The 23,877-nt window shown below is 40.8% G+C and overlaps 1 protein-coding gene across 2 annotated transcripts in view; it reads right to left on the bottom strand.

The window, feature by feature from the left end:
- Positions 1-3,855: 3,855 nt before the first annotated feature.
- Positions 3,856-23,877, bottom strand: part of cacna1ha (calcium channel, voltage-dependent, T type, alpha 1H subunit a) — a 58,996-nt gene continuing 38,974 nt past the window's right edge. The window contains exons 8-40 of one of the 2 annotated variants that reach the window (XM_049744790.2): positions 23,510-23,669; positions 22,626-22,950; positions 22,159-22,251; positions 20,686-20,924; positions 20,095-20,618; positions 19,478-19,641; positions 19,226-19,417; positions 18,291-18,442; positions 18,010-18,195; positions 17,808-17,925; positions 16,336-16,491; positions 15,374-15,461; positions 15,007-15,278; positions 14,553-14,924; positions 14,022-14,125; positions 13,811-13,934; positions 13,534-13,602; positions 13,083-13,267; positions 12,629-12,755; positions 12,387-12,512; positions 12,113-12,202; positions 11,578-11,791; positions 10,035-10,186; positions 9,805-9,914; positions 9,585-9,718; positions 9,076-9,146; positions 8,633-8,711; positions 8,044-8,165; positions 7,402-7,560; positions 7,192-7,332; positions 6,954-7,122; positions 6,054-6,211; positions 3,856-5,983 (exon numbers count right to left, since the gene is read on the bottom strand). In XM_049744790.2, coding sequence (XP_049600747.1) covers positions 4,694-5,983; positions 6,054-6,211; positions 6,954-7,122; positions 7,192-7,332; positions 7,402-7,560; positions 8,044-8,165; positions 8,633-8,711; positions 9,076-9,146; positions 9,585-9,718; positions 9,805-9,914; positions 10,035-10,186; positions 11,578-11,791; positions 12,113-12,202; positions 12,387-12,512; positions 12,629-12,755; positions 13,083-13,267; positions 13,534-13,602; positions 13,811-13,934; positions 14,022-14,125; positions 14,553-14,924; positions 15,007-15,278; positions 15,374-15,461; positions 16,336-16,491; positions 17,808-17,925; positions 18,010-18,195; positions 18,291-18,442; positions 19,226-19,417; positions 19,478-19,641; positions 20,095-20,618; positions 20,686-20,924; positions 22,159-22,251; positions 22,626-22,950; positions 23,510-23,669 — 6,665 coding nt within the window. In that variant the 3' untranslated portion in view covers positions 3,856-4,693. The remainder of the gene's footprint in view (positions 5,984-6,053; positions 6,212-6,953; positions 7,123-7,191; positions 7,333-7,401; positions 7,561-8,043; positions 8,166-8,632; positions 8,712-9,075; positions 9,147-9,584; positions 9,719-9,804; positions 9,915-10,034; positions 10,187-11,577; positions 11,792-12,112; positions 12,203-12,386; positions 12,513-12,628; positions 12,756-13,082; positions 13,268-13,533; positions 13,603-13,810; positions 13,935-14,021; positions 14,126-14,552; positions 14,925-15,006; positions 15,279-15,373; positions 15,462-16,335; positions 16,492-17,807; positions 17,926-18,009; positions 18,196-18,290; positions 18,443-19,225; positions 19,418-19,477; positions 19,642-20,094; positions 20,619-20,685; positions 20,925-22,158; positions 22,252-22,625; positions 22,951-23,509; positions 23,670-23,877) is intronic. The other variant, XM_049744791.2, reaches the window with a different exon arrangement.

The following is a 23,877-nucleotide window of genomic DNA, read 5'->3' as shown; positions in this document are numbered from 1 at the left end:
AAATAAAAGAAATTGGGAGATCAATCAAACAAGACCAGAAGCCGAGATTTGAACCTCCAACCTCATAAAATGTGCTTTCTAGTACCCTGTATACATAATTGACGCTCAAATACTGCCATCTAGCGTTCAAAAGCTAAACTGCAGTGAACAATGACCCAATTTCAAACAGTGACTCAACTACTGCAATAATATTACTTGGCCTAATAATGATAATGATCCTTAGTTTTGCCCAGTAGTTGCATTTTAAACATTTTCAAGAACATCAAGGTTGTTTTTTTGTTCCTGTAATTAAGTTTCGAATAAAAGGGCGATTGTTAGTTTTACCTTGCAAGACACGCTGCGCCTCTCGTCCATGTCTCCATAATGTTCATCGACCCAAAAGGCTGCTTGTTTCACTTGCCATCAAAAGAAAATTATTATTATTATAGATCCATATATTCCACTGGCGGATTCCAAAAATGGTCCAAAGCAAATATCCGTGCATGTAGCAGAAAGTAGGCTCTTGCCCTTTCACCCTGTTTGAAAAACCACTTCCACCTGTGCTGACGTGCCACACCCTCATCACATGACAAACATTCCACATAGAAATTAATTTACCAGGAAATAACCAATGCAATTAATGCATTTTTTTTTTTAGTTATCATTGGAAATATGGAAATACCAATTGACGGTTTTCGATTAATCAAACAGCATTCCATCATTATGTGTAATTGTGTGATATCATCCCATGTAAGGTGTCATATAATGACAGCAAATTTTGACATCTCTTGGAATAAAGTGTGGTTGGATTAAAAAAAAAACAGACAAAATGTTTCATTTCAATGAAAAAAACTATTTTTTTTTTCTTTAATCGACAGGGAACATCTTCCAGGACAGTGAGGCCGTCACACAAAAATCATCAAAGATACAATATGGAGAGTGCCTCGTCTTTCCCTTCCCTCTCTCGCTCGCTCGCTCGATCAGGGGTGGAAATAACTTTATTGCAGACTTTCTCAAGACACCCACTCCCCTCTTTATAAGGCCTGGGGGTTAAAGGGGTGACTGGGCCAGCCACTCAAACGGGGTGTGAGGAGGGACAAAAAGACGTCGGGGTGGTTTGTCCCATTCTGATTTCCAAAAATTTCTTCGGACTCATTCTCGTATTGAGGCTGTTAGAGCACATAAGAGCTTCGGCTAGTCCTAAGTCTAATATATTGTATCAAGTCACCACTTTGTAAAGTTCTAATATGTGGAGAGTATGAGGAGGAGAAGCTAGAAAATATTTACCTTAACTATTAAAGAATGTTAGTTCTGAAGAACAGGACCAACAGATTTCCATTTTTTGCTATAAAACTGTAAAATGAGGAGGTGTCCTCATACAGCAACCACCCAGTATTGCATTGGACAATAAAGAATTAGGTCTTTTTTTTTTTTTTTTTTTTTTTGGTATGATATCAGATACCAATTAATTAGAGCCCAGTGCTTAGGTAGTCAGTCTACAAATGGAAACAGTTGAATATTCAAATATTAAAAGCTCTAAAACATCCAGATAATTCTTTCCCATTCTTTTTTTTTTCTTCTAAATTAGAACATGCAATAGTCCTAAACTGCTTCCTCAAAAACAGGAGTTAAATACTGAGATCCAAAGATCTGTAAATTGTAAAAAATAATAATTTACCCTAAAAAAAAATGATGCAGTCACTCTACCAAACCAAGAAGTTTGCTTATGGCAAAATGTAGATTAGATCGGACTGCATTAGGTCCAACAAGACTTAAGACCTCGCATGAGCAACAATCTGTGCAAGAAGACATGAAAACAAAACAGAACATTTGGCAGAAAGTGAGCAACAAACCCGAGTCCATCGTTCAGCAACAATATCTTCATATCATATTTCAATCGTCCATGAGCCATTTATATTTTAGACCGTACATACGTATAAAGAACAAACTCCAAGAACAAATAAGCCATGGTCACAGATTGACCTGCAAGACTTAAAAAATATGACTTATTCTTAATTTCCTTGTTTGAAACCACAAACAGTATTTTTTTTATGTTCAAATTCACGACTGGAGAATAGCAATGGAACTGTAAATGAAGACTCAATGATAACCTATGACCACTGGCGGAGATAAGATTTTTTTTCCTTGAGGGGGCCATGGAGGGGGCAAAGATATGGGGGTCTACAAAACCTAAAAAAAATTACAAAGCCCAAAAATTCTTCAGAAAATGCTGATTATGATTTTTTTTTTTTTTCTTTTGGTTAGCGTTGAAAATGTGGGCAAAAAAAATCCTGGAAAAATTGGAAAATACCCAAAAGCCTGGTCTGGCACCTCCCCCCCAGCCCCGCTCTAGCTCCGCCACTGATCAGATCCTTTTGAAAAGATAAATACAATTTCAAATTTTAAGGCATTATTTAAATGTTTTCTCATTTTCTAATTGAAGGAAGAATGGGTACAAATGACACAATCCAGACATACTCTATGACGCTTGACAATTATCATGACTTGAATTAATAAATCTAAAAATGAATGGTTTGCAAACATCAACTTCATTGTTGTTTTTTTTTACTTACTCATTAATTTCCTTAAACAATTTATAAATATTCTTGCTTATGACTATGGACAAAATGAAATATTATACAGTATATACATATTGTGCTTTGCCATGTACTGTTTGGCTTAGGATTTTGTTCTTTTTGACTGCCCGTTTAATTTGTGGCCATTACATCCAAAAAGTTTGGTGCAATGTGTTTTCACAAGAATTAAGCAGAACACTAAACAAAACAAAAAAAGAATGAAGATGATTTTAAAATCTATTTCCTAGCAATATGAGCATCATTGCGGCTGTGTGAGTCCTGCTCTAACATACCCCACAAACATGCTGCTTTGAAAATGCTTTGAAATATTTTGCCACACAAAAAAAAAGAAGAGTTTCACCAATAAAGCATTTTCAAGTATGTGATGACAACTAAACGAAGCTCCATTCCTCATCAAATAATTCTCTCAGTCGCTCTCTCTGCTTACAATAAAACAATTGGTAGTTAAGCCTGAGCGTCTGGAGAAATTTACAGTACATTACTCTGCTACCAGCCACTCTCTGCATGCAAAAGGCCAGAAGTACCATCAACTTGCCAATCCTCATATAAAAATTAATATCATAGTTCTGACGGTATGTATAAACATGTGGTTTGATCAATGTAGTGTAGATATTTACCATATACAGATATAGTAATATTATTGCACTCTGGCTACACATCTAGTAAGTAAGTTAGTTTGGTTGTCTTTAGATGTACAGAAACACTTTATGGGGGTCACGTGATTCAGAAGGAAGGCTCAGTGATGCAACAGCTTGGATATAATTGGGACAGCAAAAGGATGAAAGGCATAGAATTATATTTTCCGTTGATTTGGTTTATTTTTGTTTATTTTCTCCCCCAACGAAGAACTAATGTACCGTATTTTCCGCACTATAAGGCGCACCTAAAAATCTCAAATTTTCTCAAAAGCCGACAGTGCGCCTTATAATCAGGTGCGCCTTATATATGGACCAATATTGAGCCACTACAGCAGGTGTGTCCAAAGTCCGGCCCGCGGGCCAAATGTATACATCTTATATATGGACAAAGTTTTAAAATGGGCCATTCATTGAAGATGCGCCTTATATATGGTCAAAGTTTTAAAATGGACCATTCATCGAAGGTGCGCCTTATAATCCGGTGCGCCGAATAGTGCGGAAAATACGGTACACTATTTGGTTCTGCAAAACATGGAGTGTAAAACTTCTAATCAATTTGACTTGTATCACTGAGCCGGCTCCTGAACGCTGCAATCAAGACACCAAATACATAAAAGACAAAACTACAGAAGACACACCACACACACATATGATTTCTCTTATTCTTAAAAATAGAAAAATAAAAATCCAATCCTCTACGTCATCCCGCCGGAGGAGAATTTTCCCTCCTTCGTTCCTGTTCCTCTCTTGAAAGGAAACATACATTCACAATAGGATAACGGAGGAAAAAATTCAAACTTGTGTGCAAAAACACTTTCGATCTCTATAAAAATATGTGCATATGGATAGAGCTATTTTAATCTCACCAAATAATAATATTTTCTTTATTTACACTGCACAAATACACAGATAAACGTACACTACAGCTCTGTCCTGCTCCCCCTCACTGTCAAGAAAGAAAAAAAACACGGCGACGTGACAACAAGAGACGTACAAAAACGTACAAACATTCATTCGAACACACACACACACCTGCTCGGATCAATGTGATCAAGGAGCAGAGGAGGGGCAAGCAGAACTTCTGTAGAAAACCTGAAGTTGCATATCCCACAATCCCACCCCACGCTTGCACTTCATAAACCACTTCCTGTAAAAGGTCAGAGGTTGTCAGCCAGACGCTGCTTCCTGATTGGCTCGCGTGGGTGTGGACAGTGCGTCAAAAAAGAGAAAAAGAACTTTGGCTACAGAGTTAGGTGGCTTTAGTCCTTCATTGTTCGGTGCCACCGAAGTGGAGCTGGATAAATCCAGTGTCGGTAATGGGTCGGTGCCGGTGTCTGTCCGTCTCGGGACAGTGATCTGCCAAATTCATCAAAACAAAAGAATCCATCTCTCTTAAAAAAAAAAAATCCCAATACTCCTGAGGTCAGCATGTTCTCCAGCTCGGGAGATTTTGGACCAGTGAATTCCTCTTCCTGATGTTCATTGGGCGGTCCTCCGGTTCTTTGCGGTGAATCCAGCACCGGTTCCCAGTTTGTTGTCAAAAGGTGACGCGCACGGCGCAGGATCTGCGTCCGACAAGCATCTGGATTGTGGTTGGTCAAAAGTGAATTGGGGTAAGGGGATGCAGTCCCTTGCAAGGGCGGAGCGCCTGGCGGCGGGCGAAATGGGGCGTGTCTGTACGAAAGGTCTCGGGACGAGAGGTGCGTGAGGCTGGATGAAGATGTTGGGGCTGATGGGGATGGGGGGGTGCGTGGGGGTTGACGGGAGCGGTGGAGTGTATGCGGGCGTGGAGCTCGGCGAGGGTGTGAGCGAGCGTGTCGGCGTTTGGAGTTGGACGGGCGTGAGCGCCCGATGTATGGGTGAGTGCGGCTCGACGTCTTGTCGTAAGTCGTAAGACGGCGTCCTTCGTCTCAGCATCATGCTGCAGTCGGCCAGTTTCGGGGGCGAGGGCGGGTTCTCCTTCTCTGAAGGCGGGTGGACCGATATGCAAGGGGGGCTGGTCTTCTTTTTACGGTGTCCACCTCCGACTGATTGCACCCTCATCGGGAAATTGCCCTTTCCTTTGTGGAACTCAGAGTTTTGCTCATCACCGGGGATGCCGTCTTGCGGGAGGCACACCGCGATGGAGTGGCGCCGATGTTCCTCAAGGTAACCGGCGGACAATAACGACGCCTGAGGATCCACGTTGAAGCCTTTCCTAAAGTCCCGGTCTATGGATTCCGCTCCATGCGGGCTCCTGGAGGACGGTCGCGGTAATAAAGAGGGAGGAGGCGACGAGGTGGAGTCGGTGTACGGAGAGAGGGAATGGCTTCGACCTGCTCTCGCTCCGCTCTCCTGTCCGCCTTCCAGTTCAGCAATCTGTCGGTGGCGGGCCAAGTTGGTGATGTGACACACCTCCTCATCAGCCGGGTCAAAGAGGGAGGCGGCGGAGGGCGGTCTGGGCCGGTGGAGGCTGGCGCTGCGTAATGGGAAGCGTGGAGAGCGAGGCGGAGGGAGAAGAAGCGAGGGAGAGGACGGTGGAGGAGGGAGGGAGGATGAGATTATAGGTGGGAGAGGAGAAGGAGACACTGAAGGGAGTGGGAATGGAGAAGGGGAGGAGGGTGGGCGGGAAAGAGTCGAGGGGGAGGAGGGAGGGAGAGGAGGCAGGGGAGATGGGGCAGGGCTACGGGGAGAATGCGATAAGGGGGGCGGCAGAGGAAAATGGACAGGGGTCGCCCTCTCTTGTTGCTCACAAGTTTGGACTTCCACAGAATCCACATTAACTGCAACCTGTAAAATCAAATCCGATAAGTGTTGTTAATAGTTGTCAGGTTGCTAAAAGTGCGAACTCATGTCTCACCTGTCTGCGTAGGGGCCGAGGGGAGGGGTGCGGCGTGGGCGGGGCGATGCGAGGCAGGTTGACGGAAGGTAGCAGCCGCGGGTGAACGGGGGAAACGTCAGGAACCTGCAGCAGAGTGCGACTCTCACACGGCTGTGAATGGACTGAAGTCAGAGAGCCTGAAAGTACAGATGAAGATGGTTTGGAATGGTTCACCAAATCATACATAGGGACCATCTTAACACATTTTGGCCATGTGCTAATAATATTAACAAAATGTGTCCATTAATTTAATTCCTGTATTGTTTCTGAGTCATCCGGAAATCAAACTAACTGGACTCTTATGTATCTATCCATTACCTGAACCGCTTCTCCTCATGAAGGTCGTAGACATGCTGGAGCCTAACCCTGCTGACTTCGGGCAGTAGACGGGGGCACACCCTGAACTGGTCATCAGCCAATCGCAGGGCACACATACACAAACAACCAACCACACTCACAACCACACCTATACACAATTTGGTGTGGTCAATCAGCCTACCCTGCATGTTCTTGGAATGTGGGAGGAAACCGGAGGCACGGGGGGAACATGCAAACTCCACACAGGAAGACCGGAGCCGGAATCAAACCCTGCACCTCTGAACTGTGAAGCGACATGCTAACCAGTGCGCCACTGTGCCGCCTTGGCCTCTCATTTTTTGTTGAATTTATGTTTTTTCTTGTTTTCTGAAAACATAAAAAATGACTTGGGCAATTACATTCACTAACAATCTCTGGTGATGTTTTTTTTTTAATATAGTATTGGTGGTTTTCATAATTATGATGCAATTAGGATAGTATTAAAAGGTGATGAAGTCCCATTGGTCCAGTAATGGACCAGACCTTTGATTTTGATTTTTATTATGTCACAGAACACTTTACCTGAATGTTGCTCCTGAGCACTGACATCCACCTCTTCGAGGGGGTAAGGAGCACTAGCAGGTCTCACAGGTCGGAACATGTAGCTGTCGTTAGGCAGAGAGTGCATCCTGGATACGGACATCTTGTCAGAAACTTGGAGCGCATCCTCACTGCACTTCACCACTTCATCCTTTAGAGGGCGACAGAGACCAGTCATTAAATACATAACAGTAACTAACAGATGAGAGGCGGCTGTTACCTGGCCAGGAGATTGTGGTGGACATGGCCCAACAAAGGTCCCTGGATTTGAGCTGTGGGAAGAAATGCTCGAACCACGTTTCTTCTCCATCTCCATTTCCATGGCAATTTCTGCATCCATTTCTGCATCCTCTTTTGCGTCCTACAAAAATGATTGGGAAATTTTTAAGGCCTATTAAAATAACATCAGACTGAAAACCTCCATCCATACCTTGTTGCTTTCTTCTAGATGCTTCATCAGCACGGCCACCACCACATTAACCAGTACAAACTGGGCCATGAGTACGAAGGTGACAAAATATATGGGAGAGATCAACGGCAGGTAGGAGAGACAGTGAAGCTCCTCTGGAAGACATTCTCGCAGTGTGTCCTGAGGAAAATAATAGTTCCACAAAAATGTTCACTTGATTCAGTGGTGAGCTGTCAAGGCCAGGAATGTCTTTGCTGCTGGCCTGAACACTACCCGAAGCACTGACCTACTTTAAAAAGCACAATATTTGCTCAATTTAAAGTAATTTGTATTGTTTTGTATTTTATTTGGCGTTATTACGAGGTGAATTAAGTCAGCCACTAATGCAACTTCAAGACTTCAGTGCTCCTTCCTAATCTACTGATTTTTTAGTATTTGAGCACCATCTTGAAGTCGGTTGGCAATATTGCCCTTGTATTTTAATAACATTGTCTCCCTAATATGATTGTCTGGGATAACCATCATGAATTACATTATTTTGGTGAAGTAAAAGTCAAGATGTGAAAGTGCTCAGACTGCTCAGTTCTTTATTAGTCCATAATTGGTTTTGGAGGTCATTTCTATCATGAGTGTGCAAGTGCGTGGAAAAATGTGTGTCCATACTTTCATAATGCCATTCCAGTTGTCTCCCGTGGATACGCGAAAAAGCGTAAGGAAGGCCATCCCAAAATTTTCAAAGGTAGCATGACGGCTCAGACCCTCACAGGGATTGTGGTCGTTACACTCTGAGAAACACACAAGCAGAGTTTTATTCGGTAAGCGAACACAAACATGGACAGAGTGGACCTGCCAAAGTCAAATGAACCGAAAGGATGCCAAAAAAAAAAGTAAGCTCCAGCTGGCTCACACCAACGGAACCGCCTTTTGATTATTTTAGAAGTTGCTCTCATTTAGTAATATTTTCAGTTGCTGAAATAAAAAAATAAAAATAAAAACAAATAAATAAATAAATAAATAAATAAATAAATAAATAAATGTCTTTGAGGAGCACCCAAAAATCTTAAAAAGAATTTTTGGAAACAAGAAATTCCCAATTCAGTCTTTTCGTCTGATAAAAAAAATTGTATTTGATGGAGATGGTCTACAGAGAAAGCAATTTGTAAATAAATATGATTTTGTCCCAGCACAGAACAGCTCCGTTATATGATCGTGACAGAAGCAGATGGGAGTAGAGTAATGTGTTTTGACGTACCAAGCTTGCCAAAGAGCTCCACTCCCAGGGCGGCATAGATGAAGAAAAGCAGCATGAAGAGGAGACCAAGATTTCCCACCTGGAGGTAAAAGAAATGTTAGTTCCTCTTCCAACAGAGCGAGATGGGATTAACTTTTGTAGAAGATGAAAGATTTTAGCCAATTAATTAACACTTTTTGCTCTTCATCGCAGTTATGAGAAATTTGATACTTTATTTTAACAAGAGCTGCAGTAAATTGATATTTCCCTATTGTAGTATCAGAATGTTCCCAGATATTTTATGTTTTTGCCTTTTTCTGCACTCAGTAACCTCATCTGCACGTGACATTTAAAAAATGGCTGAGCAATCAAGTCAGCAACATCATACGCTTTAAAGCTGCTGCCCAAACCAGGCATGAAATCCTCCCGGATGGCCATAAATAGAATAAAAATAAATTACCTACCTGTGGCAGAGCTTGCATGACAGTGTCCAGTAGAGATCTCATGCCTGTGGCCATCTTAAGGAGTTTAAGTACTGAGAAAAGAACAGTGGAGATCCTTCAACAGTGCACTTCAAACTGGTGAAAGATTTCTCAATTCACAAAGGAAAACAGAATTATTTCTGTTGCCGATCCAGCTAGGTACAGTATTTATTTTAAATAAACAGAAAAAGCTACACAAAGATTTTTTTTTTAAAATAGTTCTTCTGCAATCTGTTGAAAAACTGACCTGTCACCACTGGCGGAACTAAGGGGGGGGCACAGGGGCAACACCTCACCCTGAAATATACTTGGACCTCTCAGGTGCCAGACCATATAATTGACTTTTGGATATTTTAAAAATAAAATAAAATAGCTTTGCCAGTTCCTGTCACGATACATATGTATAGTATATAGCAAATTAATTTTCGTTCCATTATTTCCCCGAGGCAACTGTGTCAAAATCCAAACAGTTGTTGTGTGTGTGCATCTACCTCGTGCTATCCTGAGCACTCTCATAATTCGGATGATGGTCGGATTTATAGGAAGAGATGCACTCATTTTCAGCTCCTCCAGAATGATACCCATGATGGATAAAGCCACAATAGCAATATCCAGCTGGTTCCACCTAAAATTACAAAATTACACTATTCCATATCTCCGGCATGGATTAACGAATAAAAAAAAAAATGCTGTCATTCAATTTGTTGTTACCTGTCTTTGAAAAATCGATGTATCCCAAACGCCATAAGTTTAAGAAGAGCCTCGATGATGAAGATGCAGGTAAACAGGTAGTTACAGTACTTCAAAACCACCACCAAATACTGGACACACACAGATAAACAATCATCTCGTGACAATTTGCAATGGAACAGAAAACTGAATTTAAATTGGATTCTTCACATATCGCCTGGAATGATTGTGTAAACATGAGGCGGGCTTACCTGGGGTTGATTGTAGTGCTCGATACTCATGGTGAACACATTGACGCATATGATGAAGGTAATAAAGAGGTCCAGGTAGTTACTGGTGCACAGTCTATGGATAGTCAAACGCTGGATGGAGTAATCCGCATAGTAGGGCCTTTGTTTGGCTTCTGGGGAAAAGGAACAGACACAAAGAGTGACACACTAAAAATAAAAATGTGAGAGGGAATCAAATGTGTGTTGATGGTTTGAATCTTTCATATGATGATCATGGTGGTGTGCACTGAGAGCTGCAGGGAAAAGGACAGAAAGCATCACAGTCTTCTGCAATACAGTCAAGTCCAGTTCATTAGTTGCATTTTTACATTTACATAAAAAAATAAAATAAATAAAACCCCCCAAAAAATATTTTTTTACGCCCACAGTCAGTCAGTGCACACCTAGAAGTATTGTATGTCACAATATAGGGATTTTAAAAATGGTTTAGATCAGCAATTATTAATGGCTTTGAACTACAGAAGTCAATGTTTTAATCAAAGTTACCCAGATTGAGTAACTTGGATCTAGTTTGGATTGCGCAATGACATGTCCATATGAACGATATGAGATGTCTCCAACGTGCTTACATGCCTTTGAGTTAAAACAAATATAACTGAGGAGGCTCATGATGGGCTGGTTCAACAACACTTTTTTTTTTTCTCCATCATCTACACTTCTTTTTTTGTCATGTGGGGAAATTCAAATTGCTTTGGAAATTTTTGGATCAGGACTGTGAAGTTGAAGACCCAGCAGCCAAATCTGAATTGCCGACACTCAGCAGTCTAATTTTTTTTTTGGGACGAAAACATTTGATGAATTGATCACACCAAATACTGCCTTTGTGTGGCATAACGAAATTGACGTCTTTTCATTTTGACTTAACGTATCAGGACAGTATTTTTTTGCAGTAGGTGGTGTGTTTGAGATCTTCTTGATTTGCACATTCATATATGTTCTCATGACACTATATAGCAGTAACAGCATCTGCTATGTTTCTGAGTCTGCCAGTCAAAGCATGTTTACCAGGAAATGTCCTACCCGAATGACGAGAGGCCTCTGGCTCCCTCAAAGAAGGACGAGGGGACATTGCCATTTGGCCGAACTGAATTTCACAACACGCTAACAAGCAAAGTAGGCGCCCGGATTGTTAACACATGCAGGGAAAGCTCACTAAAAAAAAAAACATTGGAATAGATTGAAAATTTTGGGTTGGCAATTTGGTGTGCTGTTTTGGTTTGGTTTTCTAAGTTTTGGCATGCACATGTGTTATCATAATGGATGATTGGAATGCAAGATTGGATTTCCTGTGATTTTGCATGCAGTGTTAAGGGGGAGGCAGGGCAGCAGTCATGCAATGACATGCGACAGAGTGGTGAAGCCCACAAATTGTCAGTAACCACTGTTCGTGTGAGCTTGCCAGTCTGTAAAACTCAACGGACGTCTGACATTTCCCTTCATTTCTTTTTTTTTTTTTTTATCAGGCTCTGAAAGCAGGCAGTGCTCAGAAAAATAGACTACCGACCAGCCCCTTCCTTCTCCTTACTCCTGCGCTTTTTTTCTATGATTTTGAGCCTCTTCTCTTCCCGTAAACGGGCCTCCTCTTCTTCCTGGTCCTGTCGACACTTGTGGAAATTCTCCACCACCACGCCCACGAACATGTTGAGGACAAAAAAGCTGACGATGAGCAGAAAGGAGATGAAGTAGATCAGCATCCATGGGTTGTGGTTCCTCACAGGCTGAAAAGACAAGAGAATCAAGTTGAAATAGAATTGGTTGATTCCAGTGGTTTTGTCACAGTTAAAAAAACAAAGACCAAAAATAACAATTTAATTTAATTTAATTTAATTTAATTTAATTTAATTTAATTTAATTTAATTTAATTTAATTTAATTTAATAAAAAATATTATTATTTATTATTAATTATTTTGAAATAGCATAATTTTCATAGGATTAAATTGTACTCAACTCGACTTTATTTATAGAGAATTTTAAAAATAACTCTTCTTCAAAATCATAAAATGGTTGCCATAGATTATATTCTGATTTATCACTTTACCTGTTGGTCCACTCCTACCGCGTCCAGGCCGTCATACATAATATTGACCCAGCCGTCTTTACATGACAGGACAAACAAAGACATCAAAGCCTGGAGTGGAAAAAAAAAATTGAAGGTCAACACACTGGAGCCCCCTTGTCCGCCTTTCATAAAACCCTGTTGATATTTATTTGCCAACTTTAAAGGTTTGTCTCTCTGAAACCACTTGCAGTATTTTTATTTATTTTTGAAGCCAGGCATTATCAGTCATACTGTATTTTTTTTCTCGTCATACCTGAATCAGGTTGTCAAAGTTGTACTTCCTTCGTTTCCAGCTGTAGTTGGCTAGCAGGCAGTCGGATTTAGTGGTAATGTTTTTGGTGTTAGGACCTTCACAGTGGAAGAATTTCCCTTTGAAAAGCTAGAGAAGACACCAAGAAGGCTTTTTAATGAATTTTCCATCCGACTATTCATTTCAAGAACATCAGGTTGTGCCACATTTCGACATTTATAGATTTATAAATGATTTAAAACTACCTGCACTCCCAAGATGCCAAACACAATGAAGAAAGCGCAGCAGATCAGGACAATGTTGCCGATAGGCCGAAGAGAAGTGATGAGGGTCTCCACAACTAATTTTAATCCTGGTGCCCGACTGATCACTCTGGAATGCACAAAAAAATAAAAGCAAAACATTTTTGATGTGACTTGAAAGACCTACTTAAAATAAAAACCTCTATGGCTCATATTATTGCATATTACATTATTTATTCATTACTGGTATACAATTACTATTATTTAATTCTGTGAATGTATGTCAAAGAATTTACATTGCAAAGTAATGAGGTCGGTATATTATTAAATATTTAAGGTTTTTACAGTAATAAAAATACGTCAAACTTTATGACCAACAATAATAATGATTGCATATACTTGGGTTGCCTTTAAGGACATATCGGATTTTACAAATGCATAAACGGTCATGATGTACCTGAGTGGGCGCAATGTGCGTAGCAAGCGTAAAACTCGGAGGATGCCCAGGATCCGGTTCCCACCAGAATATGCCAGAGAGACCAGAATGTCGACGAGAGACACAAACACCAACATACCATCCAGAATGTTCCAACTGGACTGAAGGTAGGTCTGCTTCCCAAAGCAGAACCCGAGCGCTACCACCTGACAGAAGCACACAACATCACAAAATCAACAACAAAAAAAAAATTGCCATACCAATCTTAAGAGAATTGAATATTAAAACTATCAAGTCAAGTTAACAAAATTGTTTTTTTCTTTTAAATAAAAATAAGTGGTTAATTAATATATTGATTATTTAAAAATAAAATCCCAAAAATTTCCAGTAATTTAAAATAACAATTACTTTATCAATAGAACTGTGCCAACACCATTTTTCAAAAATGTGGCTAAACAAATAATTATATTACCTTGATGGTCATTTCTGCTAGGAAGATCACAGTGAAAACATAGTTGGACACTTTGAGAAACATCCGTTCCTAAAGGTGAAGAAAGATTATGATTATTATGGATTCAGGATGCAATGCATTAAACTATCAGATAAAAAAAAAAACATTTGAGATATCACATTTTTCACCAAGCAAAAATATGAATACCAGATTTGAATTTGTTGTCCTCACTCCAGTACAGATTTCATTATTTGCTTTTGTGCTTTTAAAACAATTTTACAGTCAACATGAATCTTACATTGCTGTGTGGCTGTATATTAGGTCTTTCCAGAGCAATAGTAATGCAGTTGAGGAAGATGAAAACCAGAACCACATGGTCAAACATTTTGTGAGAGATCACACTTTGGCACCACACACGAAATCTAAACAGACAGACAAATAAAGCAAACAAATTCAGGCAAGTGAATAGGAGACATGTTGAACTGTAAAAAGAAGAAAAACAGACTCACGAGTTCTCTGGCGAAAACAAGTACAACGTCCATTCTTCGTGTTCTTTGCACCAGCGAGGTTTCATGTTGAGGAACTCTTTCTTGATCATGCAGCAAAAGGAAGGCTGTAGGAGTCAGAAATTACATGTCAACATCAGCTTGCTATTCAACACACATCCAAGTGAATACATTACCGTATTTTCTGCACTATAAGGCGCACGTAAAAACCTCTAATCTTCTCAAAAGCCGACAGTGCGCCTTATAATCGGGTGCGCCTTATATATGGACCAATATTGAGCCACTACAGCAGGCGTGTCCAAAGTCCGGCCCGCGGGTCAAATGTATATATCTTATATATGGACAAAGTTTTAAAATAGGCCATTCATTGAAGGTACGCCTTATAATCCGGTGCGCCTTATATATGGACGAAGTTTTAAAATGGGCCGTTCATTGAAGGTGCCTTATAATGCAGAAAATACGGTAACTTCACCAAAAGGAACCCTCTTGTGGCGTCTTGATACTAATAAACTGTGTTAAACTCAATTAACTTACCTCATAATCAGTGTCATCTTCAGGCAAGGAGTCTTCTTTGGTGTGAACGTTCAAATTAGAATTATGAGTCATGTTCCCGCCATTACAGTCGCCATATTGGACCCCGACGGCCGGGCAGAGAGTGGACGCTTGTAGCAGTTCCAATGGATCCGGCTGGATCCTGTTGTCGTACCCGCCAGCGTCGTCATTGTCATCCACACCCTCTTCCTCCTCTCCTCTCTCTCCGGACAATAGACTCTCTCGTTCTCCGCTAGTGTCTCGCCTTTTGAGGCTCGGTGCTCTTCCCAGGCTATTCCAGCTGGACCGACGGCTCCCCCATGAGCTGGATCCGCGTGGAAGGAGAGGGGAGCGGCGTGCTGGACTGAAATGGCTCTGGAGGAATTACAGGAATAACGACGACTCAGATAAAATAATTTATCGGGTGTCCTAAACCAATCCCTGGTTTGAAGCTCACCAAAGATCTCTGATCACACGTTAAAGCATCCATGGAGGTGGCACTTCCACGGCGAGACTCTCGGTGGATGTTTTCAGGTGGTCCGACCTCTCCATGTTGCAGAACTCCTTCTGCAGCCATGACATCATCCTCCAGGTAGGACTCCAAACCTAAAGAGCTTTTCGGAGTAGGCATGGGTGTCGCCGCTGTTCGCATAATTATGGGAGGAGCCATCGAACCGCGTGGATCGGCATGACCGTTGGCCGTCATCATCAGCGTGTACATTTTCAGTTCTGTAGAAGGAACAGGTGGGATTTTTCTTTTAGATGCAATAATGCGGCTTTTTGTCATCAGGTGAGATGAATATGAAAGGCAACATTTCATTTACCCGTGTCTCGGAGTTGCTCTACTTTCTCATCCTCTTCAAAGTTGTCAGATTTTTTGTCATCATCTGACTCGGAGCGATTTGCATCACCCTAAGACACACATTGTATTTAAATTCAATATAAGCCGTTCTCTCTTTGTATTTTTATTTTTTTTAAACAACTGTTAATGTCAGGATGACAAATTAATTGTTTTTTCAGATTCAAAGCGCTTCGCTTGAGCTTCAGCGGTACGCAATGTAACCAGGGTGGAAGGAGAAGGATTGATTTCCAAATTGATTCGAGTTTGCAGGACCGCTCGACAGTAATCTTCCTCCTTTTGCCCCCTTTTAAAAACAGTGATCCCTCACTTCATGTGACATTTCTATAATTGAGAGGCTGCACCTGTGGCCCCGCCATGGCTCAACTGGGAGTTTATTAACAGCAAGACGAGGCCATTACACTGCACACCCGAGAGAAAAAAAAGAGTTGTTGTTCCAACGAGAACATAAATCTATTCTCTCTTGTCTCGCCCAATGCTACCATAATAAACCCACTTTGGCTGAGCCATTGTCTGTTGTGTTGAGAAAAAAATGGATAGCACGATTCCAATAGGGTGGATCTTATGTATTTAAAAAAAAGTAAATAAAAAATACAAAATGAAAATAAATCGACATAAATCAATACATGAATCTATTCTCTCTTGTCTCGCCCAATGCTACCATAATAAACCCACTTTGGCTGAGCAATTGTCTGTTGTGTTAAGAAAAAATGGATAGCACGATTCCAATATGGCGTCTCTCATGTATTTAAAAAAAGTAAATAAAAAATAAAAAATAAAAAATAAAAGATAGAAAATGCAAATGAAAATGAAAATGAAAATGAAAATAAAAATGAAAATGAAAATAAAAATGAAAATAAAGATAAAGATTAAAATTATAATTAAAATGACCATTAAAATTAAAATTCAAAAAATAATGCTACTCACCTCAGCCTGAAAGCCCTCAACCAAGATGGCCACCAGCAAGTTGAAAAGCACATAGTTCCCAAATGTCATCAGTGCAACAAAGTAGAGAGCCGCCCATGGGGTGGTGGATGCCATGCCGTTATACAACACCATGTTCCAGTCCTCCTGGGTTAATATCTGCACGTTCAAGAAAAACTCATTCAAACCTATTATGTCACAAATCTGTGAAACAAAAACCCTAACTCCCAAACCCTGCAAAGTTTTGAGGGATTTAAAAAGCAAAAGAGAGAAAAAATACTGTAAAAATAAAGACTTGGGAACTTTGCCACTTTTTCAGTACTCAAGGGATCTTCCTGTTGAGAAGAGCTACTTTTACTGCCGACATGCAGCAGTACTTCAACTTTTCCCACAAGGGATTACTGTAAGATGACAAGCAAGGTCTAGCGAGCGAGTGTGCGTGTGTAGCGTGCGTGTTTACGCGCAGTAGCTTTAAAACCAATGCCGGAGATGAAAGCATTTAAAAGTAGGACAGTGTTCATGATGCAGCATGAAAGCTGGCTGCCCACTCAAAGCCCGTGGCAGGGCGCTATTTCACTTCGCTGTTAGCTTGGCGTGTGTTTGGATGTCTGTTCGGCTACTAAAGTACAGTATGAGAATATAGTTCTCCTGCACATGACAGTCACGTCTGCATAAATGCTTCTCCGTGTTAAGCCTGAGAAGAAGAAAAATATCTCCACAAAATAAGATAAGACTGGTGGGTGCACCTAAGAACAATGTACTTGTCAGCCTTTGATTAATGAGCAGAGCTTGGCGAAGAAGCTGAGGATGTATTTTATTTTTATATATATATATATGTGATCACTTAGACACAATACTTGAGTTTCACATTCCCATTTTGGATGGCATGTTGACTTTTGAGAAGATTCAAAATGAGTTATGTCATTTGTTTGCCAAGAGCGCTTTAAAAATAGCATGATACTCAAAGTGCCTTAAATGGTTCCAGGGAGAACACACAAGTAGGATGTTTGGATGTTATGTCATTAAAATTCCCGTATCTACAATCTCTGGCTGTACAGTAGGTACAGAGTTTTATCTGATGGCAGATATACAGAGTACAATAAATGCTTCTGTCTGTGCAACGTTTTAGTATGTGGTGCAGCATATTGAGATGTTTCTGGTATATTGGATACCTCATTGCAAATAGATGATCCTTTTATTATTATTATTATTAATTTAATTTAATTTAATTACTATATTATTATCATATATTATACGATAAAGGGAAAATTATAATGCAATATCATTTTTTTCTTTTTTTTATGTTCTATTGTACTATGGAGTTATCATTTTCTGTATTTTTTCCTTTTTTTCTTATATTTCTTTAATGTTCGAAATAAACAAACAAACGAACAAACAAATACTATATATAATAATTATATATAATATAATTTAATTATTATTGTTGTCATTGCTTACACTTGAGTGCAACTTACCTGAAATACAGTAACAATTGCCCACAACAGAGTGTCAAAGTTCTTGCGATCAGGAATGGTGTCGCCATCATCTGTCTGGAGGCTGAATTTGCAACCAAACAGATGCATTCCCAGTATGCTGCAGAGATAGATGTCATCAGCACAGATATATTGTTTTTATTGATTTCAATGAATATTTTTTTCTTTATGAATTATTACCTACCTAAATGTGAAGATGAAGAGCATCAAGAGCATGCAGAAGGTTGCCACATTATCCATCGTCTTCATCAGGACTACAAGTTGTCTCCTCAACGCAGGAAGGAAGCGAACCAACTTGAGAACTCGAAGCAGGCGGAAAGTACGCAGGACTGATAACCCGCCGCCCGCTTGAGCAATTATCTCCCACACGCTGAGAAGGACAGGACATTTGCAAAAAAAAAAATGTTATCGTTTGTCTACAATCTTCTGATGCTTCTGCCCAAAAATTGCAAATTAAATATGTACCTGATGATAACAATGATGCTGTCAAATATATTATAAGGATTTCGGATGTATCCAAAGGGGCCAAAAGCCAAAATCATGAATCCCATTTCCAAAACAAACATGCTGGTGAAGACAATGTTGCTGATCTCGAGAACATCCGTCAACTCCTTCGGCTGCGGGAATGAGAAAATAAAAAATAGGTTAAGGATGACTGTCCAATCTACATGTTTTTTTTTTAAGGTGATTCTAAAATTGTTTTTTTTTAAAAGTCATTGAAATATTGAACAAAGCATCCACGATAAAAAAAAAAAACTGCTTTATAGGTGCTTACCAGGTTGGTGCATTCACATTGACTTTAACTGACAAGCCGTAACAAAAGGCTTTCAATCTTCAGCGACGATGATTTAAGAGCTAGCGTGGTACTTTAACAGTCGACCATAGCGCATCGTTTGTCATTTTCCACAAATTGCAGTGCAATCATTTCCATTTAACTATCCGCAAACTCTCGAGTCCCATGATTTCAGTCATTTGTATTATTTACAGGGATTTATCTGAGTCCGACCATCATATAAATGATAATTGGCGCACCAAGCCAATTGACTAACAAAAACAATCGTCCATTTTCTGACCCCTATCCAAGATACTTTAAATACCATACAAACTTAAACATCCTGATTTTTGTTTAGGTCTCGTCTCGCCTTTTGTCTGGTTTCCAACATTCCTACAGCTCTGCTCACAAGTATGCGCTCATAAAAGGAATAATGAAGGAGTAGAACACTTATGCAACATCTAAGCTTGCTAATGTCGCTAACAGGAGCTTAGGCAGAGACACAATTACGAGCAAACATGTTCTCTGGAGACATTTAGGGAGAGCTTGGGAACACAAAAGGACAACTAGACATTTTTGATTACACAAGACAAAATTCAGACAACCAAATTGCCGAAAGCTCTCGTACCTGCTCATGGTACTCTATCCCCATACTGAGAGTATTGACGAGGATGGCAATCATGATTCCTCGGTTGAAGTACTTGCTCTCCACTATTTTCTTCAGTTTCTCCTTGAACTTCATCCACGCCCGAAGTGCTCTGTTCTTGAACTGCGGAGGCCCAGGTCGTCTGCCCCGACCTCTGCAGCATCTCAGATCTCCCTAAAAGTGGATAATTTCAGACAAAGGAACTAATCAACCGTGTTCGCCATCTATAGTGACCTGGGGGTAGTCGTGCAGTCCATCGGGTTCTCCCTTGCAATCCGAGTCGCCCAACTGCAGTTCCAAGGTCTCCAGACTGCGTGCACAGAGAGGGCAGCTCAGAAGTTCCAGGAGGAGTGGACTCGGAATTACCCCTGCCAGCTGGTACAGCAAACTCTGGTGACCTGAGAGGGGGTCACATGTTGCATGAGGTTTCGGTCCGATTGATTTTTTTGCGATGATCAGTCATATAATGATATCGGCCTTTCACTTCTGAAGTCCAATGGCGAAAGCCAGTGTCTTAAATTTTTGATTACTATTTGAGCAGTAGCCAAAAGTGTCACGATTAAAGTGTGGGTATGAATAAATGCACTTTGAGCCACCCGAGGATTCACAGCTCCGGCATGACAACGATGACTCGACCCGGTTGGAAAGGAAATTGCTGTCTGGGAGCTTCAGACCACAGTCTCACGGCGGTGGAAGATAAGGTTGGCAGTTTGGATATGAACTGACTTCATCAACGAGTAACTGATGTGATGCCAAGGTGCTTCCGTTAGAATATATTTTAAGTTCTGTTGTAGGAGATCTTTACTTGGTGTGAGGAAATGAATTTAACGATAACTCGTGTTTATGTTTACCGTGTTGTCCGACAAGCTGGTAGAGTTTGTTGAGTTTTTCCGTTTGTTCGGTTGTCGAGTGGTTTGGCGGGTGCTGATCTGGACCGCTTCCACCTTGCTGGGCGTGAGGCGGCGGTGTCTTACTGCTGTAGCTGCACACAAACGATGGCAGAATGGTCGGGTAGTTCATCCCTCCGTTGACTCTCCTGAGCGTGGTCCCCATGCCTTGGGTGACAGCCAACTGATTGCCACCACTGCTATTTCCATTCCGACTTCCTTTACTAACAGGAAGTGACTTCATCTCCAGTTCCGTGGCTCCTCCTTTTTCGGCTAAATGTTCCGTGGTCTCCACGCTGCTCGTGTGCTGCCCCCCGTTGGGGTGAGAACAGTGCTGGTGCTGATGGTGCTGCAGCAGGTTGTGTATCGGCCTCAACCACAAAGCGCTACTCGGAGCCGGGGCCCTGCCAGAGCCGTGGCCGTGTGCGTTACCAGCGCTATTGCCGCCGCCGCCATTGCCGTTAGGATTCACCTTTTTACGTCGTTTACTAGTAAAGAAACAAAAAACATTTGTTTTGGAAGTTCTGGAACACAACATTATATTCCATATCTAACCTGTGCCATCCAGAGTATATCCTCTGTAGTCTTCGTGACAACTTGCGGTAAAGGTGGCTAATGTAGCGTAGCATCTCTTCATAGCATGAACCCGGTTCTGTGTAACTGGCAAGCGTGGAATCATTGGACATGAAGCGAGCACGCTGTTCCCGCATGAGAGCGTTCTCCCGTTGCTTTGTCTCGGAGAACTGGGTGGCGATGACCACGAGGCACAAGTTGATCATGAAGAAAGATCCCACCTAATTGGGGAGGTGAAGATAAAGAAGCATTGATAATAAAGTCGATAAAGACATATTTCACGACCTGTGGATTATGAAAATAATGTATTTATTAACCTTTTACAACTGATACCAGGGCTTCATTTAATTAACATTCAGGGAGCTTAGCTAATAAATAAATTAATAAAACGATAATAACGATAATAAAACAGACAACTTATCAGCCTCGGAAATGAGGATACGTCTTGAACGGGAAGTTAATCAATCAAAATGCTTATTTAACAGGTTAAAACTAGGACAAAGAAATGTTTCATGCATTCTGTTTTTCTATAATTTATCATCAGCATCCCTAACACAGCCTATTTTCTTGCCCCCAATTTTCCCCAACTATTCTCCAAATGCATAATGAGCACTTTGACATCAAACGACAGGCAGACAAGCGGCGCAAAATATCGCTTAAGCTAGGATCTTTGAAAACCTACACAAAAGCATGATAAGGGAAATTATACATGATAGAATAGGACATGATACAGTAGGGGAGAAGCTGTGCTCAAAGCAGCGCTTAGAAAGGTTATTTGGGGTTTTAGAAAGAAGAAGTGAACCGCTAGTACACAAGCACATCTTCCGGGAGCAACATTTTAAACATATGCAAATTGGCTGAGAACTAAAACCCCCAATAATGCCGACAATACAGAGCCAAGTCAAATGAATGCTATTAAAGAATTGCAAGGGTACTTTTGGAAGTGCTGAGTTCGGTGTTTGTTTTATTCAAACTCCAAGTTCAGTTAAGGATTTGTTCTTACAACCGTAATTCTAAAGTCATGACTCATATCGTGGTGTTTTTGTTTAACCCTGTCAGTGTAAGAAAAAAAAAAGGAATGGAATTAGAATTGGTCTTGGTTACAGGTAAAAGCGAGACTTGCTTGCAGTTGCACAATTATTGAATGAGAGTCGGCTGTGCTCATACCCACAACGGCGCAGAATGCCCTTTTTGAACGTTCTCCCTTTTAAATAGCTCTTAAAAAATACCCAAAACCTAGTCCAGCCCATTCCTGAGCAGATTTAGACTCCCCCTCTCTTGGGTTGGATACAAAAATGGAGCAACAGATCTTGCTAGGATCAAACTAAACAACTTGAAGCTCTCCAAAAGCCAACACATTCAAAAATACTTCAGTCAGCTCTGGTATAGCAAAATTGTGACCAAACAACACATTTCAAGATACATGAAGTATTTTTAAAGAAAGTGGTTACTTACAATAATGAGAAGTATAAAATATATAAAATTGTAGAATGAATGAGCATCCATGACATAATACATGATATCCACCCATCCTTCCAGTGTGATGACCTGGTTGAGAAAGAGAGAAGTAAGAGAGGAGCAGTCATTAGCATGAATATACACAAACGCACCTTAAATGTGCGTTGGATGCATTATTCCGGCTTGTTTTGTGTGTTACAAATAAACCACGTGTGTATTTGTGTGTACATATTTGTGTGCATACATCAAAAGGACTGACACAGCTCCTCGGTGGAGTCGGCGTACTAATGAGTATTTGGGATGCTGACACTTGAAATCATCGGCTGAGCTCAGCCGAGGCGATAATAAACTCACACCTCACCTTTTACACCTCAGCTTGCATAGCACATTACGGCCAAAACTAAACCGGCCGTGCAACAATGTCACGAGGAAAAAAAAATAATTAAACGTGTAGTGTGCCTTACCTGGAAAATAGCAATCCAAGCATAGCCGATGTTGTCAAAGTTGACAGCTCCTTTGAGAGGGTTGTACTCCCCAGCGCGACACACGTTGTAGTACTGGTTCCAATTAACACATCCCTTTCCATCGTCCCCTCCCAAAGTAGGGGTCCCTCCAATCGGATTTGAACTTTGGTCCAGCGCCGGTAACTGGCACTCGGCGTTGGCCTCGGTTTTGGCCGGAATGTCATGGCAGCGAAGCATGCCGTGGTCACGAGGTGCCGAGCAGATAAATGGGTTGTCTTCGCCATCGTTTGTCATGTAGTAGGGACTGATATCCAAATTGTATTTTCTAGAAAAGAATAGAAATGGAACAATTGCAATGTGTCAAGTATCCAATCCAGTTCTAGTCATTTTGAGGTCTTCATAAATTACCACAAGTTCTATATTGAGCCAAGATAGAAATGATAGATACCGTATTTTCCGCACTATAAGACACACCGGACTCATCCACGAATCCATATTGGTCCATATATAAGGTGCACTGGATTATAAGGCTTTTAAGAAAATTGGAGGTTTTTAGGTGCACCTTATAGTGCGGAAAATACGGTACCAACAATAAACTGAAAATGTCAACAAATTATTAATATTGATGCTATTGACTTAATTTGACTGAGATTAAGGAAAAAAGGTGTTAAAGATATTGAAGGAACATTATGATCATGTTTTCAGAACATGCGAGGAACTTTTGACATGTTATATTCCTGAGGAACAGTTTGTCTACATATGTCAAGAGGTTCCTAGAGTGCGTTGACTCCTTGTTCCATTTTCCAGATAAAATGGCTTCTCTAAAATTTGCTGTAGGTGTTACGCTCAGCCTCGAAGGAGCGAGATATTTTTTCGCGACTTACTCTTTAATATCAGCGTCCAGGAAGCAGCGGTTTCGCAGAAGCCCCGCCCACAGCTGGACTCCAACAATCCCAAAGATGAAAAAGACAAAGAAGCAGAGGAGAAGGACATTTCCCAACATCGGTAGGGTGTCCAACAACAGCGTCACCAAGATCCGCATACCTACAAGGTGAGAAACAAGATTTTAAATTAGCATTTAAACATAAACATAGAAATTGCAGATGATGCCGATCAAATTAATTTTGTTATCGACTTCCTAGGGCCAAAATAATTTCATGCAATGATAACAGGCAATGTGACAGTTTGACATAATTCTGTCCTTAGGGACGTGAATTCAAATTCCTTGTGGCTAGTGTTACATAAATTCCTC

This window comes from Syngnathus scovelli, chromosome 16 (genome assembly GCF_024217435.2).
Source record: "Syngnathus scovelli strain Florida chromosome 16, RoL_Ssco_1.2, whole genome shotgun sequence".
Taxonomy (NCBI): Eukaryota; Metazoa; Chordata; class Actinopteri; order Syngnathiformes; family Syngnathidae; genus Syngnathus; species Syngnathus scovelli.
This window is presented reverse-complemented; position numbering and strand designations above follow the sequence as displayed.